The sequence below is a fragment of the Trachemys scripta genome, chromosome 2 (assembly GCF_013100865.1).
Source record: "Trachemys scripta elegans isolate TJP31775 chromosome 2, CAS_Tse_1.0, whole genome shotgun sequence".
NCBI lineage: Eukaryota > Metazoa > Chordata > Testudines > Emydidae > Trachemys > Trachemys scripta.
The window spans coordinates 261,938,710-261,965,223 of NC_048299.1; the positions used below are offsets into that span (position 1 = coordinate 261,938,710).

The following is a 26,514-nucleotide window of genomic DNA, read 5'->3' on the forward strand; positions in this document are numbered from 1 at the left end:
GAGGGTGCAAGTCCCAGCTCAAGGAGACATACCCATGGTAGTTTTGATTGAACGAGCACGCTAAAAAAAACAAACAGTGAAAGTAACCTCAAAGATGCGAGCAATTAGCCACCCCAAGTATGTATCCATCCAAAATGCTAGGCAAGTACTTGGGACTACTAGACTCTCCTGACATTCCTGCTGTTCTGGCTACAGCAATCTGCAAAGATCAATGTGGGGAAATGTACTAGAGCATGGATCATTTTAGGTGACATGCACATGGAACAGGCATCCAATGCTGTGCTCAGGAAAAGTATTTGGGGTTATTGTGCAAATAAATCATTAAATCACCATATATCACTGTGTAAGGGGGGGGGGGGGGGGCCAGGGGGGGCAAAAGAGCTATTAGATTTACAAAATACAGAATACAAAGCTAGAGAAGACACTTTTGATAGACTAACAGATAATGTATCTGGAATCCTGTTTATATATATTTTCCATGACAGGTGTGACGGGTTGGATCACAGAAACCCCCTTGGGAGCTGCCACCCGATGTGCAAAGACTACCCCTGCTTCTGTTTTCCCTGCCAGCTCAGGACTCCAGCACCCTGTCTTGCTGAGCCAGACACTCCCATCTGGCTCCAGACACAAACCCAAGGTCTGAATCACTTGTCCCAAAGCTGCAAGTTTACCTGAAAACAGCTCGCAGTAGCGTGCTTGTCTTTAGCACTCAGATGCCCAACTCCCAATGGGGTCTAAACCCAGATAAATCCGTTTTACCCTGCATAAAGCTTATGCAGGGCAAACTCATAAATTGTTCGCCCTCTATGACACTGATAGAGAGATATGCACAGTTGTTTGCTCCCCCAGGTATTAATACATACTCTGAGTGAATTACTAAATAGAAAGTGATTTTATTAAATACAGACAGTAGGATTTAAGTGGTTCAAAGTAGTAACAGACAGAACAAAGTAAGTCACCAAGCAAAATAAAATAAAATGCGCAAATCTATGCCTAATCAAACTGAATACAGATAATCTCACCCTCAGAGATGCTTCAGTAAGTTTTTCTCAGACTGGACACCTTCCAGGCCTGGACACAATTCTTTCCCCTGGTGCAGCTCTTGTTGCAGCTCAGGTGATAGCTAGGGGATTCTTCATGATGGCTTCTCTCTTCTCTTCCCCCCTTTATATATCTTTTGCATAAGGCGGGAACTCTTTGTCTCTCTGGGTTTCCACCCCCCCTCACTGGAAAAGCACCAGGTTAAAGATGGATTCCAGTTCAGGTGACATGATCACATGTCACTGCAAGACTTCATTACTCACTTGCCAGCACACACATATACACAGGAAGACTCACAGGTAAATACAGCCATCTGCAGACAATGGGAGTCATCAAGATTCCAAACCATCATTAATGGTCCACACTTTACACAATTACAATAGGCCCTCAGAGTTACATTTTATATTTCTAGTTTTAGATACAAGAGTGGTACATTTATACAAATCAGATGATCATACTCAGTAGATTATAAGCTTTGTAATGATACCTTACAAGAGACCTTTTGCATGAGGCATACCCCAGTTACTTACATTCACTTATTACCGTATTTTCTCTAAAACTATCTCAGTTACATTATATTGACTTATTATCAAGTTTTTATAAAACCATATAGACTGCACAACGTCACAACAGGATAATAATTTGGAGAGCAAACAGAGAGGGGCAAAGAAGTCCAAGTAGTCTAAAACAGTGGTTCTCAAACTTTTGTATCGGTGACCCCTTTCACACAGCAAGCCTCTCAATGCGACCCCCCTTATATTTTTTTTTATATTTAACACTATTATAAATGCTGGCGGCAAAGCGGGAGCTTGGCGGTGGAGGCTGAGAACTCGCGACCCCCAAGTAATAGCCTCACGACCCCCAGTTTGAGAACCTCTGGTCTAAAAGGAATTTGTCGTAATTCAACCAGGAGAAATGATGAACGTCAGCGTGACTCAAAATTTGGGAAACCTTATTTAAAGTGGTTAGCAGATGTTATTTCAACACAGTAAGGCACTCAATAAAATTATAATCAAAAAGGTCAGAGACTGGAAATAGAAGAGGAAACTCAAACAATAGCTACAAATAAAGGATGAGCATATGGTGAAAAACTTACTAAGAAAGATATCTGAATCAAACAGCATAGATGAGTTGGAGACCCTACATTTATTTTGGAAAAGGAAGCAATTAAAGGGTAGGTTGAGAAAGCTGGAAGGTAAATTAAGGGGGTGGGGGTTGGTTTTTTGGTTTTTTTTAAGGTCAGGTTTGGCCTGATGGCATTTCAGTTCTTAAGACATATGCGCTTAATGCATGGTTTCACTATGACAAGTAACTAAAGTGGCATCATATGCTTCCATTTTCACGTCTCCAAAGCCAGAGCACATCTGCTAGTTTTAAATATAAACAGGGGTTGTTGGTTTGTTTTTGTTTTTTTTCTAACCACCAGTGCTACAGACAACCTGGACTCTGAAAAATCAAGTTTTTCTTTCTGCATCATGCATCATTATAAATTAAGTTTCTGTGGTATATATGGGGTTCGCACAAATAAGAGGGCAAATTTTGGCATGGCAATTGGAAATTAGTTAATGATTCTGTTGATGCTTCATGAGAAGGAGCTGGATTCTATTCTCTCTCTCGTAGCCCTTGAGCATCAGGAGTAAATCTTACATTTGTCACTAAGGGAAGCAAATATTACTCTAAACGCAAACTGGAAACTGTTATCAAGTCAGAAGATGTCATTTCATTTTCAGTGCAGAACCACACTTTGAATATTCTTTGAAAAATTAGTTTTAAAGGCCAGCCTATTGGACACCAGCTTTGATATGCAATATCTCATTTTTTAGTCTTAAAATTATACAGGTTCTTAGATAGCCTATTTTATATGTTCAATAGAATATGGTCATACAGAAGTATGTAAAACAATTTCCTTGGCGCCTTGAGAGAAGCGAAGCCTAATAAAATAGAATGCAGTATGCAACCATGAAGAAAGAAGCTCTCAACACTGAAATCCATAACAAATATGTTGGATTTTTATAGCAAAATTCAAAGCGCCCTTTACTTACGCAATAGGTTCTTCAAGTTGTGTTGTCCATATGTACTCCACTTCTGGTGCACATGAGCCCCATGCATTTGCAATGGGAATCTTTTAGTCAACAGCATCCACTCGAGCTGTGCCCTCACGCTCCCATACTGAGGGGAAAGAGGTCCCAATCGCTTCTCAGTTTCCTTTGCCAATACAGAATCCAGGTGCAATAAAGGTCATGGAATACATATGGACAACATCTCAATAAAAAACAAAAGCAAAAAAACACTTTTTTTTGTTATTGTAGGGTAAGTAACAGTTTTCTTCTTGGAGCAACTGTCCATATGTATTCCATTTCTGGTGCCTCACAATCAGTAATTTGATGTGTACGAGGAGGGTGCTCAGAGTCAATTTATAGAAGGATTGCCATCCAGCTCTGCAAAAACAACCATCAAATCTCAAAACTTCAACCAAGAAATAACGTCTCAAAGGTTTGGACTAATCCCCACATCGCCACTGTATAAATCTCAGAAACAGATACGCTTCTCAGGGAAGCTGCAGAAGCTGCCTGAGCTCTAGTGGAATAAATCCTAATCTGCACCAAAGGATCTAAACTGGATTATTTCTAATTAGTGTTAATGCAATTAGACACCTACTTAGATAACCTCTGGATAGATACAGCCTGGCCTTTTAACATGTCTGGCCATGATGTTAAGTGAGTAGGTATGTGATCCCAAAAAGCCCGACAGGCATTGTATATCCCCCAAAGTTTCAGCAAGCTATATGAGAGGGAGAGGGAGCTTCCTCTTCTGAACACAAGCCCCGAATTTTTTATGTTCCCAGATGCACTCCCCACCCTATTGCACTGGCATTCGGTAACCACTGCTTTGATTGACGGAGGGCAGGAAAAGGGGACTCCCTGACACACATTGTTGTATTCCATCCACCGTTGTAAAGAGTGAAGTATTTCTGGAGGCACCTCAACAAGGGTGCCCCATGTCTGCAACTTGGGCAACAGACTAACTTCAGCCACCACTGAAGAGAGCAAAGGCACAACTTCACATATTGCATTATGTATGTGCACACAGCCATATGGTCCAGTATCCTCAAGCATACTCAGATTGTGGTCAAAGGGTGCAACTGGAGAGGCCAACAAAGTTGCTGAATTGTCTGGAACCATTCAGATGGAAGAAGGATTCTATGAATTTGGGGGCCTATCAGGCTCCAATGAACATGATTTTCTGAGTTGGGTGCAAAGCTGATTTGCCCTTTTAAGAATAGACCTAGACGATCAAAACGGTCTAGCATGAAAAGAAGACCAAACTGAGGACCTGTTCCTTGGATAGTCTCTCAGTAACCAATCGTCCAGGTACAGGAAGATTAGAAGTCCCCTACTCCTGAGGAAGGCCATCAGCACCATTCATGCATTTGGTAATATCGCATGATGGGGGCTGATGATAGGCTAAAGGGGAGGGACCATATACTGGTAGTGGTAAGAACGTACCGGGTCAGACCAAAGATCCATCTAGCCCAGTATCCTGTCTACCGAGAGTGGCCAATGCCAGGTGCCCCAGAGGGAGTGAACGTAACAGGCAATGATCAAGTGATCTCTCTCCTGCCATCCATCTCCACCCTCTGACAGACAGAGGCTAGGGACACCATTCCTTACCTGTCCTGGCTAACAGCCATTAATGGACTTAACCACCATGAATTTATCCAGTTCTCTTTTAAACTCTGTTATAGTCCTAGCCTTCACAACCTCCTCAGGTAAGGAGTTCCACAAGTTGACTGTGCGCTGCGTGAAGAAGAACTTCCTTGTATTTGTTTTAAACCTGCTGCCTATTAATTTCATTTGGTGACCCCTAGTTCTTGTATTATGGGAATAAGTAAATAACTTTTCCTTATCCACTTTCTCCACATCACTCATGATTTTATATACCTCTATCATATTCCCCCCTTAGTCTCCTCTTTTCCAAGCTGAAGAGTCCTAGCCTCTTTAATCTCTCCTCATACGGGACCTGTTCCAAACCCTTAATCATTTTAGTTGCCCTTTTCTAGTGCCAGTATATCTTTTTTGAGATGAGGACACCACATCTGTACGCAGTATTCGAGATGAAGGCGTACCATCGATTTATATAAGGGCAATAATATATTCTCAGTCTTATTCTCTATCCCCTTTTTAATGATTCCTAACATCCTGTTTGCTTTTTTGACCGCCTCTGCACACTGCATGGACATTTTCAGAGAACTATCTACGATGACTCCAAGATCTTTTTCCTGACTTGTTGTAGCTAAATTAGCCCCCATCATATTGTATGTATAGTTGGGGTTATTTTTTCCAATGTGCATTACTTTACATTTATCCACATTAAATTTCATTTGCCATTTTGTCGCCCAATCACTTAGTTTTGTGAGATCTTTTTGAAGTTCTTCACAGTCTGCTTTGGACTTAACTATCTTTAGCAGTTTAGTATCATCTGCAAACTTTGACACCTCACTGTTTACCCCTTTCTCCAGATCATTTATGAATAAGTTGAATAGGATCGATCCGAGGACTGACCCTTGGGGAACACCACTAGTTACCCCTCTCCATTCTGAGAATTTACCATTAATTCCTACCCTTTGTTCCCTGTCTTTTAAACCAGTTCTCAATTCATAAAAGGACCTTCCCTTTTATCCCATGGCAGCTTAATTTACATAAGAGCCTTTGGTGAGGGACCTTGTCAAAGGCTTTCTGGAAATCTAAGTACACTATGTCCACTGGATCCCCCTTGTCCACATGTTTGTTGACCCCTTCAAAGAATTCTAATAGATTAGTAAGACACGATTTCCCTTTACAGAAACCATGTTGACTATTGCTCAACAGTTTATGTTTTTCTATGTGTCGGACAATTTTATTCTTAACTATTGTTTCGACTAATTTGCCCGGTACAGATGTTAGACTTACTGGTCTGTAATTGCCAGGATCACCTCTAGAGCCCTTTTTAAATATTGGCGTTACATTAGCTAACTTCCAGTCATTGGGTACAGAAGCCAATTTAAAGGACAGGTTACAAACCTTAGTTAACAGTTCCGCAACTTCACATTTGAGTTCTTTCAGAACTCTTGGGTGAATGCCATCTGGTCCCAGTGACTTGTTAATGTTAAGTTTATCAATTAATTCCAATCTTCCTCTCGTGACACTTCAATCCGTGACAGTTCCTCAGATTTGTCACCTACAAAAGCCAGCTCAGGTTTGGGAATCTCCCCTAACATCCTCAGCCGTGAAGACTGAAGCAAAGAATCCATTTAATTTCTCCGCAATGACTTTATCGTCTTTAGGCGCTCCTTTTGTATCTCGATCATCAAGGGGCCCCACTGGTTGCTTAGCAGGCTTCCTGCTTCTGATGTACTTAAACATTTTGTTATTACCTTTGGAGTTTTTGGCTAGCCGTTCTTCAAACTCCTCTTTGGCTTTTCTTATTACATTCTTGCACTTAATTTGGCAGCGTTTATGCTCCTTTCTATTTGCCTCATTAGGATTTGATTTCCACTTTTTAAAGGAAGTCTTTATCTCTCACTGCTTTTTTTACACGGTTGTTAAGCCACGGTGGCTCTTTTTTAGTTCTTTTACTGTGTTTCTTAATTTGGGGGATATATTGAAGTTGGGCCTCTATTATGGTGTTTTTAAAAAGCGCCCATGCAGCTTGCAGGGATTTCACTTTAGTCACTGTACCTTTTAACTTCTGTTTAACTAGCCCCCTCATTTTTGCATAGTTCCCCCTGTTGGGCTGTTGAGATGTTCTTCCCACCACAGGGATGTTGAATGCTATTGTATTATGGTCACTATTTCCAAGCGATCCTGCTATAGTTACCTCTTGGACCAGCTCCTGCACTCCACTCAGGACTAAATCTAGAGTTGCCTCTCCCCTTGTGGGTTCCCGTACCAGTTGCTCCATGAAGCAGCCATTTAAAGTATCGAGAAATTTTCTCTCTGCATTTCATCCTGAAGTGAAATGTTCCCAGTCAATATGGGGATAACTGAAATCCCCCACTATTATTGAGTTCTTAATTTTGATAGCCTCTCTAATTTCCCTTAGCATTTCATCATCACTATCACCGTCCTGGTCAGGTGGTCGATAACAGATCCCTAATGTTATATTCTTATTAGAGCATGAAATTTCTATCCATAGAGATTCTATGGAACATGCGGATTTGCTTAAGATTTTTACTTCATTTGATTGTACATTTTCTTTTACATATAGTGCCACTCCCCCCCCACACACACACACACGACCTGTTCTGTCCTTCCGATATATTTTGTACCCTGGAATGATTGTGTCCCATTGATTGCTCTCAGTCCACCAGGTTTCTGTGATGCCTATTATATCAATATCCTCCTTTATCACAAGGCACTCTAGTTCACCCATCTTATTATTTAGACTTCTAGCATTTGTGTACAAGCACTTTAAAAACTTGTCACTGTTTATTTGTCTGCCCTTTTCGGTTGTATTAGATTCTTTTTTATGTGAATGTTTATCATCTGATCTGGCCCCTACTTTATCCTCTTCCATCCTCTGCTCCTGACTATAACCTGGAGATTCTCTATCATTAGACTCTCCTCTAAGAGAAGTCTCTGTCCGATCCACATGCTCCTCTGCAGCAGTCAGCTTTCCCCCATCTCCTAGTTTAAAAACTGCTCTACAACCTTTTTAATGTTTAGTGCCAGCAGTCTGGTTCCACTTTGGTTTAGGTGGAGCCCATCTTTCCTGTATAGGCTCCCCCCATTCCAGAAGTTTCCCAAGTTCCTAATGAATGTAAACCCTTCCTCTCTACACCATCGTCTCATCCACGCATTGAGACTCTGAAGCTCTGCCTGCCTATCTAACCCTGCGCGTGGAACTGGGAGCATTTCTGAGAATGCCACCATAGAGGTCCTGGATTTCAGTCTCTTCCCTAGCAGCCTAAATTTGGCCTCCAGGACATCTCTCCTACCCTTCCCTATGTCATTGGTACCCACATGTACCACGACCACCGACTCCTCCCCAGCACTACACATAAGTCTGTCTAGATGCCTCGAGAGATTCGCAACCTTCGCACCAGGCAGGCAAGTCACCATACGGTTCTCCCGGTCATCACAAACCCAGCTATCTACGTTTCTAATGATCAAATCTCCCAATACTAATACCTGCCTTTTCCTAGCAACTGGTGGCCAGCAATGAAGAATCTGAGGAACTTTCTGTGGCCTGGGAAAACTGCCATGTGAAAATAAGCATCCTGGATGTCGAGGGCAGCAAACAGGTCGTGATTCAAAGCTGGGAGAATGGTAACGGGAGTACCCAGGCAAAATCTAATGTACTTGATGTGTCTTGAGAGCACAGAGATCCAGGATAGGTCTCATTCCCCCCTTTGGATATTGGGATTAAGAAGTACCGGGAGTAAAAGCTCTTTCTGTGAAGGTGATGAGGAAACTCCTTGATACCCACCACAGTACACAGGATTCATACCTGCTGTGACAGAAGTGAGTTCTGAGAGGGATCCCTGAAGACAGATGGGGTAGTGGGATGGGAGCGGGGAATTGAGAAGAACTGAATGATATAACCCAATCTCATGGTACTCAGGACCCATCTCTCCATAGTTACTGTCCCCCAAGCACCGTAGAAGTGAGACAGCCTGTCCCCGCATAGCTGGGGCGTGGATATGACACTGACAACTGAGGCACTGATCTCAAAATGCCCCAACAACGTGTCTAGCCAAAAGAGTAAGAGGATGGGCCATTTGAGAAAAACTAGACCCAGAAGGTTTCCTTCTCCTAGATTTGTACCCCTTTCTGGGGAAATTTTGATGCCTCCAGGGTGAGAGGACTGCTGGAAATATCACTGAGGATGATATTGCTGTTGGTTCCCAAAATGACATCTCTTTGAGGCCTGGGTGTAAATCCCCAATGGTATAGGGTGGCCCGGGAGTCCATGAAAGAATGTAATGTCTCATCAGTTTTCTCCAAAAATAGGAAGCAACCAATTGGCAAGTCCTTTATGGTTTGCTGGACCTCAGGAGCTATGCCAGAGTTTTGTTACCATGAAATTCTTCTCATTGTTACGGTGTAACAATGCGGTTCTGGTGGGACCCAACTGAGAGTGCCAATTCATGACAAATCGCTTAAAACAGGGCAGTTACAGCCCAAGACTGGGGTTTTTCCATCTTTAAGGCAAACCAAACCAGCCAAAGAGGACTTCAGTCTCACCCCACTGGCTAACCACAAGTCACACAAGCAATTCCCTTAGACACTCCAATTTCCCAGTATCACCACCAGTGCCACTCGTTATGGGGACAAATGGTTACGAAAACCAATACCCCAATAAAAGAAAAAAGGTTCTCCTGATCCCAAAGGACCAAGCCCCAGATCCAGGTCAATATACGAATCAGATCTTACCCACAAATCACGCAGTTGCCAATCCTTTAGAATCTAAAATCTAAAGGTTTATTCGTAAAAGGAAAAAGATATAGATGAGAGTTAGAATTTGTTAAATGGAATCAATTACATACAGTAATGGCAAAGTTCTTGGTTCAGGCTTGCAGCAGAGACAGAATAAACTGCAGGTTCAAATCAAGTCTCTGCAATACATCCCCAGCTGGGATGGGTCATCAGTCCTTTGTTCAGAGCTTCAGTTTGTAGCAAAGTTCCTCCAGAGGTAAGAAGCAGGATTGAAGACAAGGCTGATGCCTCATCTCCATCTTATATAGTCTTTTCCAGGTGTAAGAACACCTCTTTGTTCTTACTGTGAAAAATTACAGCAAAATGGAGTCTGGAGTCACATGGGCAAGTTCCTGCATACTTTGCTGAGTTACAAGGCATATTTGCCTTCTCTCAATGGGTCAATTGTATAGCTGATGGTCCTTAATGGGCCATCAAGCAGGCTAGGCAGAGCTAACACCAGCTTGTCTGGGATGTCACCCAGAAGCATAGCATAAGTTTGAAATACAGACAGTAGAGAGCCAATATTCATAACTTCAACTACAAAATTGATACACACATATAGAGAGCATAATCATAACCAGCAAACAATAACCTTGTCTTAGACACCTCATTTGACCCCCTTTATACAAGATTTGGTGCCACTACAGGACTTTGGTTGCAACCATGTTCTATATGGTCCCAGATTATGTCAATAACGTCACATACGGCCAAGACCCTGAGCCTGGATGAAGCACCAACTACATCCAGCGCTGACTGCAAGAATGTCTTGGCCACTAAATGGCCCTCCGTAACAAAGGCCTTGAACTCCTGCCTGGAAGATTCTGGCAACTTGTCCACAAAACTGGACATAGCATCCCAGTTCACAAAATTATATTTTGATAATACAGCTTGCTTGTTTGTAATGTGCATCTGCAAAGTGGGAGTCAAGTAGATCTTTCTCCCCATCAAATCTAGCCTTTTGGACTCTTTCTGTAGGCACCGATTTATATCTTCCCTGTCTTACTTTCTCATATGCCACTATCTCAATCAGAGAATTTGGAGCTGGATGAGAAAAAAGAGACTCAAAGCCCTGCATTGGCACACAGTATCTTCTGACAGTGAGCTCTGCTGTGTGCATTAACAGAGCCCAGGCATTACACAGGGATTTACCAGGCTCTAGTATTGCTTTGTTTATAGGGAGAGCAACTATCCAAGGAACCGATGGAGAATAACCACCAACGTGTAGGTATTTTCCTGTACAAACTCAGCCTGAATTCCTAAGGCCGATGCCATGCACCTAAGCCGATCATGATACAATCTGAAGTCATCCAGCACTGAAGATGAGGACTCGGTATTCCTGTGTCATTTGGTGATAAGAAGAAAAATATAGTTGGAACCAATGGAATCCCTTGAGGAATGACATCTGACTGCCGTAATGGTTCAGGATACCCCATGGCAGAGGGAGCCGATGGCTTCAGGCCTGGTAGTTCTGGCAAGGAGCCCATTGTGGGTACAGGTGAACTCACTCTACAGTGAACAGACAACCAACATTTCTCCAAAGGACTTCTATAGAGGCCACTGTGAATAAGGATATTGCATTGCCAACCAGAAAGAACTAAGCCAAGGTCTCATGTGTCTACTGCAGGAACGGTACCGATCCCAGTACCGACTGTGTTTCCTGCTGTGTCTCGATGACCTTTGAGATAGAGAGCAATGGGAAAGGGGAGGGAGATGCTTTGAGCTTGACTGCGAGGATCCCTCCAAATAGCTTGATCGTGTCGGTAGGGTCACTCAACGGGGCCACCAAACATCCAATATTATCCATAGCCCAACCCAAGCCATTGGTACCAAAGGAACAGTCAACAGGACCTTGGATATTGGTACTGGCCTTAACCTCACACTGGGTCCCAAAAGAGGCATCGGTACCAAAAACGAAGATGGTCCAAGGACAGCAGATGCAGGCTGCATTGTAGAGAGAATCAGTACCGAAGATTCTATGCACGTCAACGATGATTTTTATGCCAAGCAGGAAGTCAACAACCCTGCACCAAGGGTGAACTGCAGTACGGAGGATGGTGTGACGGGTTGGATCACAGAAACGACCCTGGGACTGCCATCTGATGTGCCAAGACTACTTCTGTCCCTGCTTTCCCTGCCAGCGTGGGACTTCAGCACCATCTTGTTGAGCCAGACATGCCAGTCTACTCCAACACAGACCCAGGGTCTGAACCATATGCCCCAAAGCTGCAGACTTAACTGAAAGCAACTTACAGAAGTGTTCCTGTCTTTAACACTCAGATGCCCAACTCCCAATGGGGTCTAAACCCCAAATAAATCCATTTTACCCTGTATAAAGCTCAAATTGTTCGCCCTCTATAACAGAGAGATATGCACAGCTGTTTGTCCCCTCCCCAGGTATTAACACATACGCTGGGTTAATAAATAAGTAAAAAGTAATTTTATTAAATACAGAAAGTAGGATTTAAGTAGTTCCAAGTAATAGCAGACAGAACAAAGTCAATTACCAAGTAAAATAAAATAAAATAAAACACGCAAATCTAAGCCTAATACAATAATAAACTGAACACAGATAAAATCTCACCCTCAGAGATGTTTCAATAAGATTATTTCACAGACTGGACGTCTTTCTAGTCTGGGCACAAACCTTTCCCCTGGTACAGCCCTTGTTCCAGCTCAGGTGGTAGCTAGGAGATTTCTCATGATGGCTGCCCCTTTTTGTTCTGTTCCACCCACTTATATATCTTTTGCATAAGGCGGGAATGCTCTGTCCCTCTCTGGGTTCCCACCGCCTCCTTCTCAATGGAAAAGCACCAGGTGAAAGATGGATTCCAGTTCAGGTGACATGATCACCTGAAGACTTTAAGACTTCATTACCCATTTGCCAGCACACACATATACAGGAAGACTTACAAGTAAAACAGAGCCATCTACAGTCAATTGTCCTGGATAATGGGAGCCATCAAGATTCCAAACCACCATTAATGACCCACACTTTGCATAATTGCAAAGTCCTCATCTTTCATATTTCTAGTTTCTGATACAAGAGTGATACATTTATACGAATAGGATGACCACACTCAGTAGATTATGAGCTTTGTAATGATACCTTACAAGAGACCTTTTGCATGACGCATATTCCAGTTACATTATATTCACATCATCAGCATATTTTTATAAAATCATATAGAGTGCAACATCACAGATGGCATCAGCAACAACAGTAAGTTTGCCACCAAACCAAGGGGATCCGAGGATGCCAAGGATGATAGCACTGTAGTCAACTGGTCCTGAATGAGCGGCGAGTCAGAGATAGAAAGGCACAGAAAATCAGCTGTTGCTTGATATACAGTCAAGAAGGAGACTGACAGTCTCAACGGGTGCCTGAGGCAGTACTGAGTCAACAGTACAGGCTCTCTTTGCTCCCACCTCAGTACTGGAGAGCGGGCTGACAGTCCCACGCTAACCTGTGGACCGGGAGACTCTCAGTGCTGTTCAGTACTATTCTTAGGCAGAGAAGTCAAGTCCAACCTCTGGAAAGGCCCTGGGCTGTCTTATGAGGGTTTTTCTCAGCTAGCCCAATGAAAGGGAGCGGTCCCTCTTTCTTCTGCTTGAGTAATTTGAGCTTGGCTGAGAAGTCCCAGCTCTGGTGCTCTTTGAGGGGCCTAACTTCCCAAAGCAGTCCCCAGTGTCCAGGCAGGCTTCATTGCCTGCTCGAGAAGGCGCTCCTTCAATCTTAAGTCTCTAACCATCTGGTTCCTCTTCTTAAAGGACTACAAACGGAGTGCCTTTCCTTAGTGCGTCCTTCCCCAAGGCACAATAAACATCTATCCTCACCATTTTAAAAACAAGAAGTACAAAATGAATAATTCAAACAACAAGTCTTCCAAAGGAATCCAAAGAACAGAGTGTAAACATACTATCAGAGATAAATGGAATGTGGCAGACAGGCTGAGGAAACACCATTTAATAAACTAGAAAGAAGAGAAACAGCAAATGCTGACATGTGCCATGACTCTGCTAAAGTTTAGCAAAACCTGGGCTATACATTAAAAAACACATATGTCTATCTCAAGAATATAGTATACAATGAACACTGCAGAAGTACCTTCAACTTCTTTCAGATAGTATTGAGAGAGTTTTTGGATGAAAAAAATCACATCCATTGGATAAAACATTTTTCTGAACTTCTGCCTTCAAAGCCAAGTAAATATAATTCATGGGGACAAAAACTGAAAATTTCAAAAAACCATCAGAAATGAAAGAACAAGTTTAATTGCAAGCGTTGTTAGTACATGTCCCAAGACTCAAGCAAGATGTTATTTGTTATGAAGGAAAGTTTCATGCAGAATAAGAATAAACTAAAAGAAGATATTTTTTGTTGTTGGAAATAGTTCCATTATATTTTTAAAAACAAGTGATCTCCAACTGTCTCTTAATCTAGCCATTTCTATATATATTTTTAAAATGGAACTAACTTAACAAGATTTGAGACATTTGCCCTGACTACTCTGCTTGTATACCTTATCTAGCTGCATCCCATTGTCTACTTAGTCTTTTTATACTTGAAATTCCTAAGGGCACAGACTATTTCTTCATATTTCTGTACAGCACCTAGTACACTTTGGCTAAATAAAACTGGAAGTGGCTAAGAGCTGGCAATTCAGGGTAAACTTTTCTCCTTGCTTAATTAGAATATAGAATGTCAGGGTTGGAAGGGACCTCAGGAGGTCATCTAGTCCAACCCCCTGCTCAAAGCAGGATCAATCCCCAGACAGATTTTTTGCCCCCACTCCCTAAATGGCGCCCTCAAGGATTGAACTCACAACCCTGGGTTTAGCAGGCCAATGCTCAAACCCCTGAGCTATCCCTCCCCCCATAAGTAAAACCCCACATTTTATTTTATTTTATATTATGTAAGCAGGGGAATGGTCCCACTATTGTGGGGAACTTTCCTGGCTTCTGCACTACCCCAGTGAAGTGGGCTAGCGAAAGGATCTGAGTCCTCGCTCCCACTTCCTTTACCCAGAGGCCTCCCTGCCCTTGAGGTCTCCCCTTCCACTCTCCTGTCTGGCAGAGTCCTCGTAAACCCCGACAAGGCTGGGCCCAGGATTCCTGGGGGGCTCAACCCCCAACCCTGCTGTGGTCACCCAGGACAGGGGCTAGGGTGTCCCCACTCCAGGGTACTCTCTTTGCACTGGGCACCTCCCTGACCCACTAATCATTTCATACAATTTAAAGCAAATACAAGTTGTTTAATTAACAATTAATTTAAAAAAAGAATAAGGAAAAATGGGAAAAGTTAAAGGAAAACATCACCCTGCTCTGCAGCAGAGAACATTACAAACAATGTTTCTGGAACGTCAGGGCAGTTCACAATCTGTTCCTTGTAGGTCCCAGGCCTCCTTTTCAGGCCCTGGCTGTGCTGCAGGTATGCTGCGGGTTAGACACTTGCAATGGTGGTGGCCACACACCTCCGGGCTTTGAGTGGTGGGACCCTTCTTCCCAGCGTCAGCCCCCCGTCAGGTTATGGTCCCCCTCCCGGTCTGGCCTGCAAGGGCCCTTGGCTAGGGGTGTCTTTCTGTGCTGGGCCCTTTGCCCAAGGTCCCCCCTTGGCTGGCCCCACTTGTTCACCACAGCTGGCTCTGTGGCTGTGTCTCTGCTCCCAGCACAGGATCTGCTCTCCCTGGGCTGCGTCTCTGGCTCTGTGGCTGCGCCTCTGGTCCCTCTGGATCTGGCATGGTTCTGCTCTCCACCTCAGCTTGGGCCCCTGCTTTGTCCTTAGCTCGGCCCCACTCAGTCTGACCCAGGCAATTCCAACTCACACGGAGGACGGGACCCACCCTGGCCTCCTGTCTCGCTGATTAGCCTGCCTGCCCTGTCAATCAGGCTGACCTGGAGCATTGGCCTCTCGCCATTGTTCCTGGGGACTGTCAGTCTCAGGGTCCTGATTTCCCATCGACCCCTCCCCTTTTAGTGCTGGGAGCTAACCAACCAAAACACGCCCCCTTACTAACATTCAGTGGGGAACAATCCCCTTGCATTTAGATGACACACCAGAACTAAGCCTCTGATGGAGAACATAAAGGAACTAAGCATATGCACACTTTGAATACCGCTTATGGCTGCTAAAGTGTTTTTAACTAGGATAGTAATATGAACCATAAAAATCAAACTACACATTTAGTGTTAGCAGAATGTTGATCTCTCCTAAAAGTCTTACTATATCAAAAAGTAGCATATTTTCCTCTAGAAAGGTTAGTTTAAAATCTAACTTCTTACAGGCATAAATGTATTCCTTTTACAGATATAAGATTACTACTTTTACATATATTTTCAAACTTAGACCCCACTCCTGCAAATACTTATGCATATACTGAACTTCAAGTATGTAAGTAAGTAATCCCATTAACTTCAACATGACTACTCACGTACTTGAAGTTAAAACACGAGTAAGCATATGCAGGACCAGGCCTTAAGGTTCAAATTTGTAAAGACATGCATGTAAAAGTGTGCAAACATAATTTATGAAGTAACTTGGCACAAAATATATATGCAAAATTGCACATGCACAATTTTGAAAATGTAGGCCTAAATGTAAATTAGAATATTCCATTTCATTTCACCTATGAACAGTAATTACTGCTTTGTTTTTTTTTAAATGAGTAACACAATATTTTTAGTGGTGAAAGTATTTCAGTACTAGGGTACTGAACATTTAGTGTACCAGCTGTAGCTCTTTTCTAGTAAAGTGATGCTGATGGTATAAGGTACAGGTTGCCAATGCTTTCAGAGTGAAACAGAGCTATTTCAAAGAAGCATGCCTGTTTCAGCATTAACTAAAAGTTAAGATATAGTTCATAAGCCTCTCCACAAGGAGAAGGAAAAGAACAACTTTCTACAATTGAGCTAAAAAAACTCCCATAATAATTTTTGGGCTTAGCTGACATTCTTGAATTATAAACAGAACTGCAAACTTTATTCCTGCTAACAAAACATGCCAACTGCTTCAAAACAAGCAAGCAGAAGTATGTCAAACTGATAATTTCCTACATTTTTCGTGCTGCATAAAGCCAGCAAACATAAGAGATTTTACCATACCAGAAGTACTGGTTGACTCTGGTGATGTTACCCGCTTCGTTGCCTTCTCAAAGGGTACCAGTGGTTTTGGGTATCTGGATGCTAAACGTTTTAAAAAGCAAAAACAGGAACAAGTCATTCTCTAGTAGCTTGTATTTAAAACCATTCCAGCTACCATAATTTACCTGCCAGAAAGGATAGGGCTTTATAACTGATGGAGAGGCCTAATCCTGTATACAAAACTACCACTGATTGCAGCATCATTGTCTTTAATAAGATGTTTTTGTGACAGTAAAGTCTGCAGCATCAGGCTCTGAGAATTTCTAGATGCAAATAGAAAACTATTGAGAATAGAGAAATAGATGCAATATCAAATTAAAGAAGTGGTCTCATAAAAACAGACAGATAGAACACTGCAGAATGGAGCACAAAGCGAAATCAGGTGAATGAGTCATAAAAGGAGTTAAATTGCACCAAACAGTTTGTTGCTGAATCTAGTGTAAAAATGGACAGCTATATGTTTAGACATTTTCTGAGACAAATTTCAGGCTAATTCTGTTTTAAATGATTAAATGCTTCCTTTGTAATTTAGGCTATTAAACCCTATCCCACTTTTGGTACTCTAACACTATCTCAACAGCCTCAACCTGGAGTGCTTTCTATAAGAAGCTCCTGTTTTCACAGGTTATACACAAGGAACCAGTATCAAGTCCTAAACAAAAATCAACACTATGTTAGGTTTGCAAGTTTAAACACAAAACAAGTCAGGAAATTTTAACTTGCCTATATGGCACATAACATATGTATTAAAATAAACATTTAATCTAGCAAAAATACTATATGTATAAAGAGGGCAAGATACCATTCCTATAAGAAATTTAAAATTGAGTTTCCAAACTATTTAAATTTGCAATTTTATTGTTGGATTGACAGAGGGTTTTGTATTTTTTTTAAATAACATGTAAAAATGCAGAGGAATATAGGAATAAAGAAAACTAGGTGAAGAACTGCTGTGCAGCTCTGTAGTGCAACCAAAGGTAGTTATGCAACTAGAAACTAAGATTTTTTTCAACTCCTCAAGAGCAGTACATGTTAATCTGCAAAGTTAAAAAAGCTTTAACATTTTTCAAGTTCTCAGCTCAGAAGGCTCATAACTGAGGTATCCACTGAAATGCCTAGTCTTCAATCTTTTCTCTCTGTTCCACCTGCATCTGGTGCTGATTGTTTTGCAGGCTACCAGAGGTGCTATAACCTTAGTGCCAACCACATTTGTGGAGGGGGAAAATTAGTATGAAAGCTAATCCAGACTATTTTTTACAAGACAAAATAGTTTCATCTAGGGATGAGGAGAGTGAAGAAATCCAACTTTTGACCCTATTTACTTAGTGGGGTAGTTGTGGTGTTCGCAGATAAGAGAGGTCTGACCCAGGCCTCTATATACTAATACAGTTACCTGTGGAGTTTTTAAGCCCAATTGGGCATTCAGTTCTCCCTGGCTAAACTCCATAATAGAGTTCTTATCTGAACAAGGCAGAATCCACAGTTCCAGCCATCAGAAAGGGGCGTGGCTGGGTCAGACCAACAAAGCCAAATCTGCTTTGCACAGCAACTTACTTCATTGAATACTTTTACTCAAAAACTGCTGTGACAATTTTGTGGATGAACAGGCTCATGATTCTGACAAAGAAAACGCATTTTTCCCCTCAGGCCAAGTATTGTACCAAAGCAAATAAAGCAAGACTTAACTCTGAATGTCCCCTGGTTGGACTAGTTTGTATGTATTACACACACACTCACACACTCTTTTGCCAAGAAAGCCATGTATATTATTCACACCTTATCACCTACAACTTCTGCTATTTGAACAAATTATCAAAGAATGTATTTAAACATAAAACTGAACAAACTTTTTAAAGTTAATATGATTTATTGCTGATAATTGAGCTAATTGCTGTACATGTCAACAGAAAATAGCAATGAAAGGCTTCTGATTTTCTACTGTGGTGTAAATGCTTACCAATTATATTGTCTACCACAAAAGACTATTAGCATTAATGTATGTTGCTTAGCTTCTACACAGAAATATTAACATAAACTATCATAAACAGTAATTCTTATATTCCCATAAATTGATGCTTTGTGTAAAATACAAAGTGTAAGATTGACCAAAGTTCAAACTCAATATTGTTTGTATTTTCTTTTAACATTCTAGTCAAGCTATACAGCAGTTGCTGTACATGCCTCCTTTATACAGAAACTTGACATCAGTCTGAAATATCTTAGTCTCATTCATTCTGTGAATTAACCTTTTGCACTCACTAGTGGGTTTTGCAAACATACCAGCTGAAAGAGCTTGCTGTCATATTGGATAAGAACTGTCTGCACTAGTCAAAGCAGCTTACTCTTGCAAAATTGTTATGAATGTTTAGCAGCACAGGCACAAAATCTGCACAACCACCAATTATCAAAATAATGATGAATCTAACCATTTGGTTCTCCCACTGGAAAAAAAAATTGCTTGCCTAGAGCAAGCACAAACTATGTAAGAGTTAGCCAGAAGGCAGATGGTTCCATCTATGCATAGCTCAAAATCCACTTGCACATATATACAATAGCCATAAAGGGATGCCAGAAGAATCTTCCCTCAGCTTCAACTATTATCTGCCATATCACACTGTTTGTCAGGAATATTCCCCACAGTAGACCAATTAGTCTACCCAAAATATGCACACACACATACCCAGTGCAAGGAAGCTTATTTTGCAGAGGGAATGATCCCAGCAGAATCATGTAAGTGGTCACTGGGCCAAAGAGTGACGCTCAACCCACTGATCTTGGTATGCCTTAGTACATTGCGCAGGGGTGTTTTCATAAAAGTCACTTTAGAAATGCAAGTTTGATCAAACTGAAAGTAGAAAACTTGAATGTAACAATCTTTTCACTGAAAACAAATTCTTTCTACAAAGACTTCTTAATTTTCATCAAAAGATGGTTTTGTTACATAAAAGGAAATTTAGAAGTGTAAATGATTCTCTGTGTAAAGAACTTTTCGACAGTAACTAAGTTTTTCCACTACTGTGGAATCAGTGACACCTTCCTTTTCTGACCATGTTTAAAAAAGTGGGGGGGGGGGGCAGGGGGAGGAAATAATCACTGTCCCACTGCTAAGCAAAACTTATCAGGGGCACCACTTTTATTCAGAAAATAAAGCGAAGTTGGAAGCATTTCAGATATATCCAAAACAGAAAAAAGAGGAATTTGTCAGCCCCACCACTTAGTGCTTTTACAATTATAAAGAGGGAGGAAGTAAAACATGATGCAAGTGCAGTCCATCTGTGTGATTTTGAGATGTTTGTAAGGGACAGACATCCCATTTACAAACTGCATTTTCCAGGAAGAATGGAAACTCTGGAACATAATCCTCAAGCTTCTCTGTTTGAGAACAACTTGCAAAGGATTTCCATGTTACAAGAAAAAATATAAAATTAATGTTGTAGATACATCACTAGATAGTGTGATGTACTGTCAAAATTTTAACATGGAATGCTTTAAAAAAATGTAGTCTACCTCAATTGGCAGGACATATCGTAAGGTAAAATAGTATCTTGACAACACTCCCTAAAAATCCAATTCTTTACTTTTTCCTCCTCCCAGTCTTCCCACCCAGAGCTACATGCTCCTGTGAGAGGTTCCTCCGTGTCAGTGGTTCTCAACCAGGAGTACATGTACCCCTGGGAGTACACACAAGTCTTCCAGGGGGTACTCAACTCATCTAGAGCAGTGTTTTTCAACCTTAGGGTTGCAGTCATCGCGGGGGGGGAGGGGGGGGTGTCCACAGGACGGTTTTAGGAGGATTGCAAGTGCAGGGCCGGCATTAAGGAGTGACAAGCAGGGCAATTGCCCAGGGCCCCACACCACAGGAATCCCTGCACAGCTAAGTAGCATGCTTCAGACCCACTGCCTGGGGCTCAGGCTTCTGACAAGGCTCACAAGTGAAAAACAGAAGAACAGGAGGACTTGTGGCACCTTAGAGACTAACAAATTTATTAGAGCATAAGCTTTCGTGGACTACAGCCCACTTCTTCGGATCACAATGAAATATAAGTACAATATTCATATTCCAAATCGATTTTATAATTATGTGATAAAAATGAGAAAGTAAGCAATTTTTCAATAATAGTGTGATGTGACACTTTTGTAAGCAAGTAGTTTTTAAGTGAGGTGAAACTTGGAGTACGCAAGACAAATCAGACTCCTGAAAGGGGTACAGTAGTCTGGAGAGGTTGAGAATCACAGCACTATGTGGCTTCCTTCAGGGCACTGCCAAGCACACAGACACAGGCCTTCTGATTGAGGACTAAAAGTATAAAGGAGAACTTCTGTTTTTATTTTTTTTAAGTACATTTCTAGCCCTTAGATAGATAGGCCTGATAACATCAACCAGTGTAAACCAATCAGTAGCACTGGGGAAAGAAAACAGAACTTGGGATCCACTTCTGCAACAGGGAGCCGACACCAACACCTAATATAAAACAAATCAGTTATATTTGGAATGCATCCCAAGGAATTATCCTATACACTTGTACATAGCTGCATGATCACAGTGGACAGGAACGTGTTACATTTTGGAATAGTAATGATACAAACGTTTTTCACAGGCCAACATGTTCGGATTGGTGGCCTCTAAATGTTAAGGGTGGTGACTCTGGCTCACCTATCTGACAACTGTTCTTCAGTGCAGCAGTGGTGACAATAGTAGGTTATTCCTCGGCCTCTGATGTTAGTGGAAGCTGCAGGCAAGACGTCCCGCCCTATCTAGCTGTAAGGCAGTTGGTAGACGTAGACGGCGGGACTATATTCTTCTGGTCATGGGCTTGGTAATTAGTTGGGAAACAGGCCCCCTTTGGTTCTTGATGTGAACAAGTCTCCTGTCTGCTTACAGTCTCCCCTAACTAATGAGAGTCTCTGTGAGGGCACAAAAGAGGTAGTGAAGGAAGGGAATCAAAAACTTATTCTAACTAGGAATTCTTGGTCAAGCGGGGCACATACTAAAAGCTTTTCTTCCATAAAGGTGTATTGTGTCAAGAGCTGAAGCTTCAGTACACATCAGAAGACCACAGACATGAACCAAGCTTAAGTGTATACGGTGACAGAACTATGCACACCTTTTATTATTTTCTCATCAAGGAGGAGAAAGTTTGTTAGTTGCAGCAGGCATGGCAAGTTAAACAAAAATTTTGATGGCTGAATTCCTAGTAGCCTTTTAACCAAGTGACCCCGAAGCAATACCAAACAAACTAATTCAAATATGATTCCAGGCAGTCAATTCCTTATAGTGTCTTGCTTTTCAATGAGAAGCCAGAATGAATGCACTATATTACCAAATTCATGTTGACAAATACTAGGCTCAATTAGGGTGACCAGATGTCCCAATTTTATAGGGACAGTCCCGATTTTGAGGTCTTTTTCTTATACAGACTCCTATTATTGCCCACCCCCGTCCCAATTTTTCACATTTGCTGTCTGGTCACCCTAGGCTCAGTCCAGAAAAAAAATAAAAATAAAGGTGAGGTTAATAGATCAGGGAAAGTAACTGGAAGATGTGGTGACAATATATGTCCCTCAAAGGGTATGTCTGCATAGCAAAGGAAAACCCATTGCTGGCCCATGCCAGACAACTCGGAGTTATGGGGCTCAGTCTACAGGGCTGTTTCATTACTATGCAGACTTCTGGGCTCTGTCTGGAGCCCAAACTCTGGGACCCTCCCACCCCACAGGATCCTAGAGCCTGGGCTTCAGCCCGAGCCCACAATTCTACACAGCAATGAAACAGCCCCGCAACCTGAGTCAGCTGGCACGGGCCAGTCGTGGGGTTTTCTTTGCTGTCTAGACATACCCTTTGAGGATATCTTCTCCATGTGGGATCAAGTTAGAGTCTCAATTATCCCCAGTAACCTTTCAACAAGTAGCTAAGATCACTTGAACCCTTTCTCCCACCTTACAGCATTCTCTTTCCAATGCTGAGCTTGTAACAATAATTCGTACTTCTGTCACATCAAGACTGGGCTACGCTCTACTTGGGGCTGCATTTTAAATCCATTGGGAAGCTAACATTAATGCAAAATGTAGTAACCCACTCAGCAAGTAGAGCATCCCATTATGAGATTCTTCTATCAGTACTCCCAGATCTGTCCTGGCTGCCTGCAGATTTCCAGGTGGAGTTGAAGGTACTAGTATAGATATACAAATCCCTAAATGACTCGAGTCCTGCCTCTCTCTACATGCCACATTGTTAAAGTTGAGACCTGTGGAGACACTCTAGCCAGAGATCCCTCTCACTAAATTGGCAGGGCATTCTACATGAGGGACCCTTTCCTCTGGAATACATACATACGCATACACATACACACACCGAACTCGAATTAGCCTGGATATGTTGACCTGCAGGGGAGTCTCCAAAAATTTTTAGAGGGATTTTTGGAGACAAATGCTATTTGAAGAGTAATGTTTACCGAGGATGGAGTAGCTATTTTATTTATACTGTGTGGTCCATTTATTTTTTTTGTCATACTGTGTAAGGTTCCTGCTGAGTCTTCTGTTCATGTTAATTGTGCTATTAACTAATTTTCATGAGTGCCAAGAGTATAAGAGAGGTGTCGCTGGTAATTTTACAGATCTGCAATAAAGAAGTCATAATTCAAATACAATAAAGATTAATATGGCCCGACTGTTTTGTTCCTGTTTAGTCTTCTAAATACTCAGTTAACAAGTATGCAGACTATGGATTTTATAGAAATGCAGTTATAGAGGAATGCATCTAGCAGTAGTTTAGCAAACTACTTAATGCAATCTGTTTATCTCTGTATCAATCCTCAAACATTATGTTGAAATAAAAACATTTCTTCTTGTCCCATTTATCATTGAATAAGGAGCTTTGGCAACTATGCTAAAGAATATAACTATTCACACCTCATGTATTGCTTTGTCAAAAGCTAGCAGTAAAGCTCCACAAAAGCTTGAATTTTCTCAAGAGATAGTCACATAGTAATCTTTTAAAATGTCACTTGCTTTCTATCACAGAATAGTATACTATAAATATAGAATTCATTTACACATTTACATAACAAAAATAAGAAAAGCACATTATTTCTTCAGTGAAACAGTGCTTCTAGGGCTGAATGTTGTAGCTGTTTTCCATTTACTTCAATGTCTCCTCGAGACTTGCACTGTACATCTACAGGCCATAAAAGTGCCCTTTCCAAGGACATACATTACAGTACTACCGAAGCCACAAAGAGGCCTACCTCAAATATGAGTGGATTTCTTTAAGTTACAGAATCTTGAATATTTTAATTTAAAAAATTTTATGGTACCTAATACAGTTAAATTATAAGAGTCAGAATTTCAAATTCAGTACTCCGCTTAATAGGTTGTTTGTGTTACATCAAGTTCTGAAACAAAAGCTAGGTGAAATTTTTAAAAACTGACCACCTGCATGGTATCTTCGGAAGCTTATGAACTCTAGCTGCGTAACACTTTGACAAACACAAAGGTTATGCTGCCCAAGAATTGCCGAGCTACGGGTGTTGAAGGCAGAGGACATTGTCCCTATGCACTGATACTGCACAACAAAGACAAATTTACTTTTATATATACATATCTTTAGTACATTTTTTAAGTCACATTTTACATGAGTCTCCTACTTACTCTATTGCTTTTTAAGGATTCAATTGGCTGAATGCATAGGAAGGAGAAAAGGCTGAATTCTTACGAAGTAAGACCTGAATGCTTCACTGAATCAATAAATTATATCAACATCCAGAAAAACTCATACAAGCTGAGTAACAAGAGTGTGAAAAGGGTTCCTTGGAATCATTTTATTCCTTTTCCCCACAGTCTAGCATTTTGCTTCCATCTCTTTTCCTGGAGTTCCGAGAAGCCTCCCTAAAATCTGACATGCCAAATCTATAAATACCACAATTTTAAAAGCTCAAAATAGACAATTTAGTCTAGAATGAAATAGAAAGCCCTAGTTTTAACATTTTGTTTTCTGCTTCTATTTTCATTGTTTGTTTTTCTAATATGGTAAAGAGTTCACTTTTTCTCCCTGTCCCTCTTTACCAACAACCTAAAGCTAGTATTAATTTAATTGGTCAGCATACAGCCCTCTTTCATCTTTATTTCACTGTATCCTTCCCCAATTTGATGCTAGACTGTTTTCAAGTTATTCACAGATCTTGTCTACTTGTATAACCCGCCCCCCCTCTACTCTTCTGCTTCCTAATGCCTACTGGAGAGTCTTTCCTTCCCGTTCCTAAAGCTCTTCAAACACACCTTCCTCCACCAAAATATGTTTTATTCTTCAATGAACAGAAATAGGCAAGAGAGGAATCATTTCACTAGGCGTGTCGTTCCTACTTTTTTTTTTTTTTTTTTACGGAAAACTTTTCATGAGTAACATTGGGCCCTGAGCAGCATCCCATTTCACCGCACAGCCTAGCTCATCAAAGGCACCCTGAAGTACGTGACACAGCCACAGCCACCCCAGCCCGGCTGCTCAGGACACCTGGCTGGGGGAGCAGGCGATGGGGAACCCTACCTATGTCACTTACTTTGGGGGCAGGGTGTCACGCTACCAAAGCGTTAGCGGCGGCGGTGGCAGCCTGGCCCCCGTGGCTAATGCAGCTGCAGAACCAGATGCAAGGTGCATTGGCAGGACGCGGCACGGGCCGTGTACAGGATGACTTTAGCAGAGGACAGCGCGTCGGCGTCTCCCTGCCTCCCCCGAGCGCAGGGGGGAACAGGACACGCTCCGAGCTGGAGGGAGGGAGGGTCGCAGCCCGGGCGCGGCGATGCCAGGCTGGGCCCCGACACGGGCAGGACAGGGAGGGGAGGCGCTGGCCGCTCACCTTGCGCGATGGCGATGGACTCGAAGCGGTGCAGCTCCCGCAGCAGGCAGCTCCGCTCGGTGGAGTGCAGGCTGTAGATGAAGTCGCGGGCGCCTTGCGCCGTGTTCAGCGCCTCAATCGGCTCCTTCTTGGGGTGGGTGCCCAGCGCCCGCGGGCGGCCGGGCGGCGCCAGCCCCGAGGCCGGGGAGGACGAAGCCGGGGGAAGGCGCAGCCCCTCGGACCCGCCGCGCAGGGTGGCCAGGCGGCGGCAGCAGCGAGGGGCCCGTAAGGAGCCCAGGCAGAAGGGGGTGGCGGCGGGGCCCCCCGGCCGCCCCAGCAGCAGCGCCGCCCGGCTCAGCCACGCCGACATCAGCAGGCAGGGAGCGGCGCTAGGGAGCTACAATCCCCGTCCGGGAGCCCCAAGCGCGGCAGGGCCGGGCACCATCCAGGGCAGAGCCCGGGAGCCGGGAAACGAGCAGCCGCGGCCGAGCTCCGCTCCTTCCTGCGCCGGTGACCGAAAGTGGGGAGCGGGACGCGCTGCTCATGGGCTGCCGGCCGGGGAGCGGGGGGGTCCTCTCTGCCTCTCTCCGCAGCCGCCTCCTGCGGCTGGGCTCCGGGCTGGGGAAGGGCGAGTCAGTCACGGCTCCCTGCGCCGCCCCATGGAGGCTCCTGGCAGCGGCACTAGCCCACGGCCCCCGGGCCGGCTGCGAAGGGAACACCCCAGCCGCTCCGCACAGACGCGGCAAACACCGGCGGCGCCCGCGGACAGCCGAGGGGGCGGCTCCGCGCAGGCGCCCGGCCGCTGCCTGAGCGACAGCGGGAGAGATGGAGGGTCCCGCCCAGCCGAGTGGCAGGCGCCCTGCCCAGCCAGGCGGTGCGGGACACGGCCCAGCCCCCGAGGAGGCCGAGCACCGGCCCCACCCCCCGTGTATGTCCGACCCCCAGGCCTTGCTCCGGAGCGCATGAGTGGGGGCGCTCAGCCCCGCGCCCCAAGGGGCTCCTCCTGCCGTGCTCAGCAGCACCACCGGGGCACGCTCCCCTCCGGTCCC

At 43.2% G+C, this 26,514-nt stretch overlaps 1 protein-coding gene across 1 annotated transcript in view; it reads right to left on the reverse strand.

Moving 5' to 3' along the window:
• TMEM65 (transmembrane protein 65) overlaps window positions 1-26,295 on the reverse strand; it is a 55,741-nt gene extending 29,446 nt beyond the window's left edge. Inside the window, exon 1 of the mRNA XM_034763576.1 lies at window positions 25,487-26,295. Coding sequence (XP_034619467.1) covers window positions 25,487-25,835 — 349 coding nt within the window. The 5' untranslated portion in view covers window positions 25,836-26,295. The remainder of the gene's footprint in view (window positions 1-25,486) is intronic.
• Window positions 26,296-26,514: the final 219 nt, after the last annotated feature.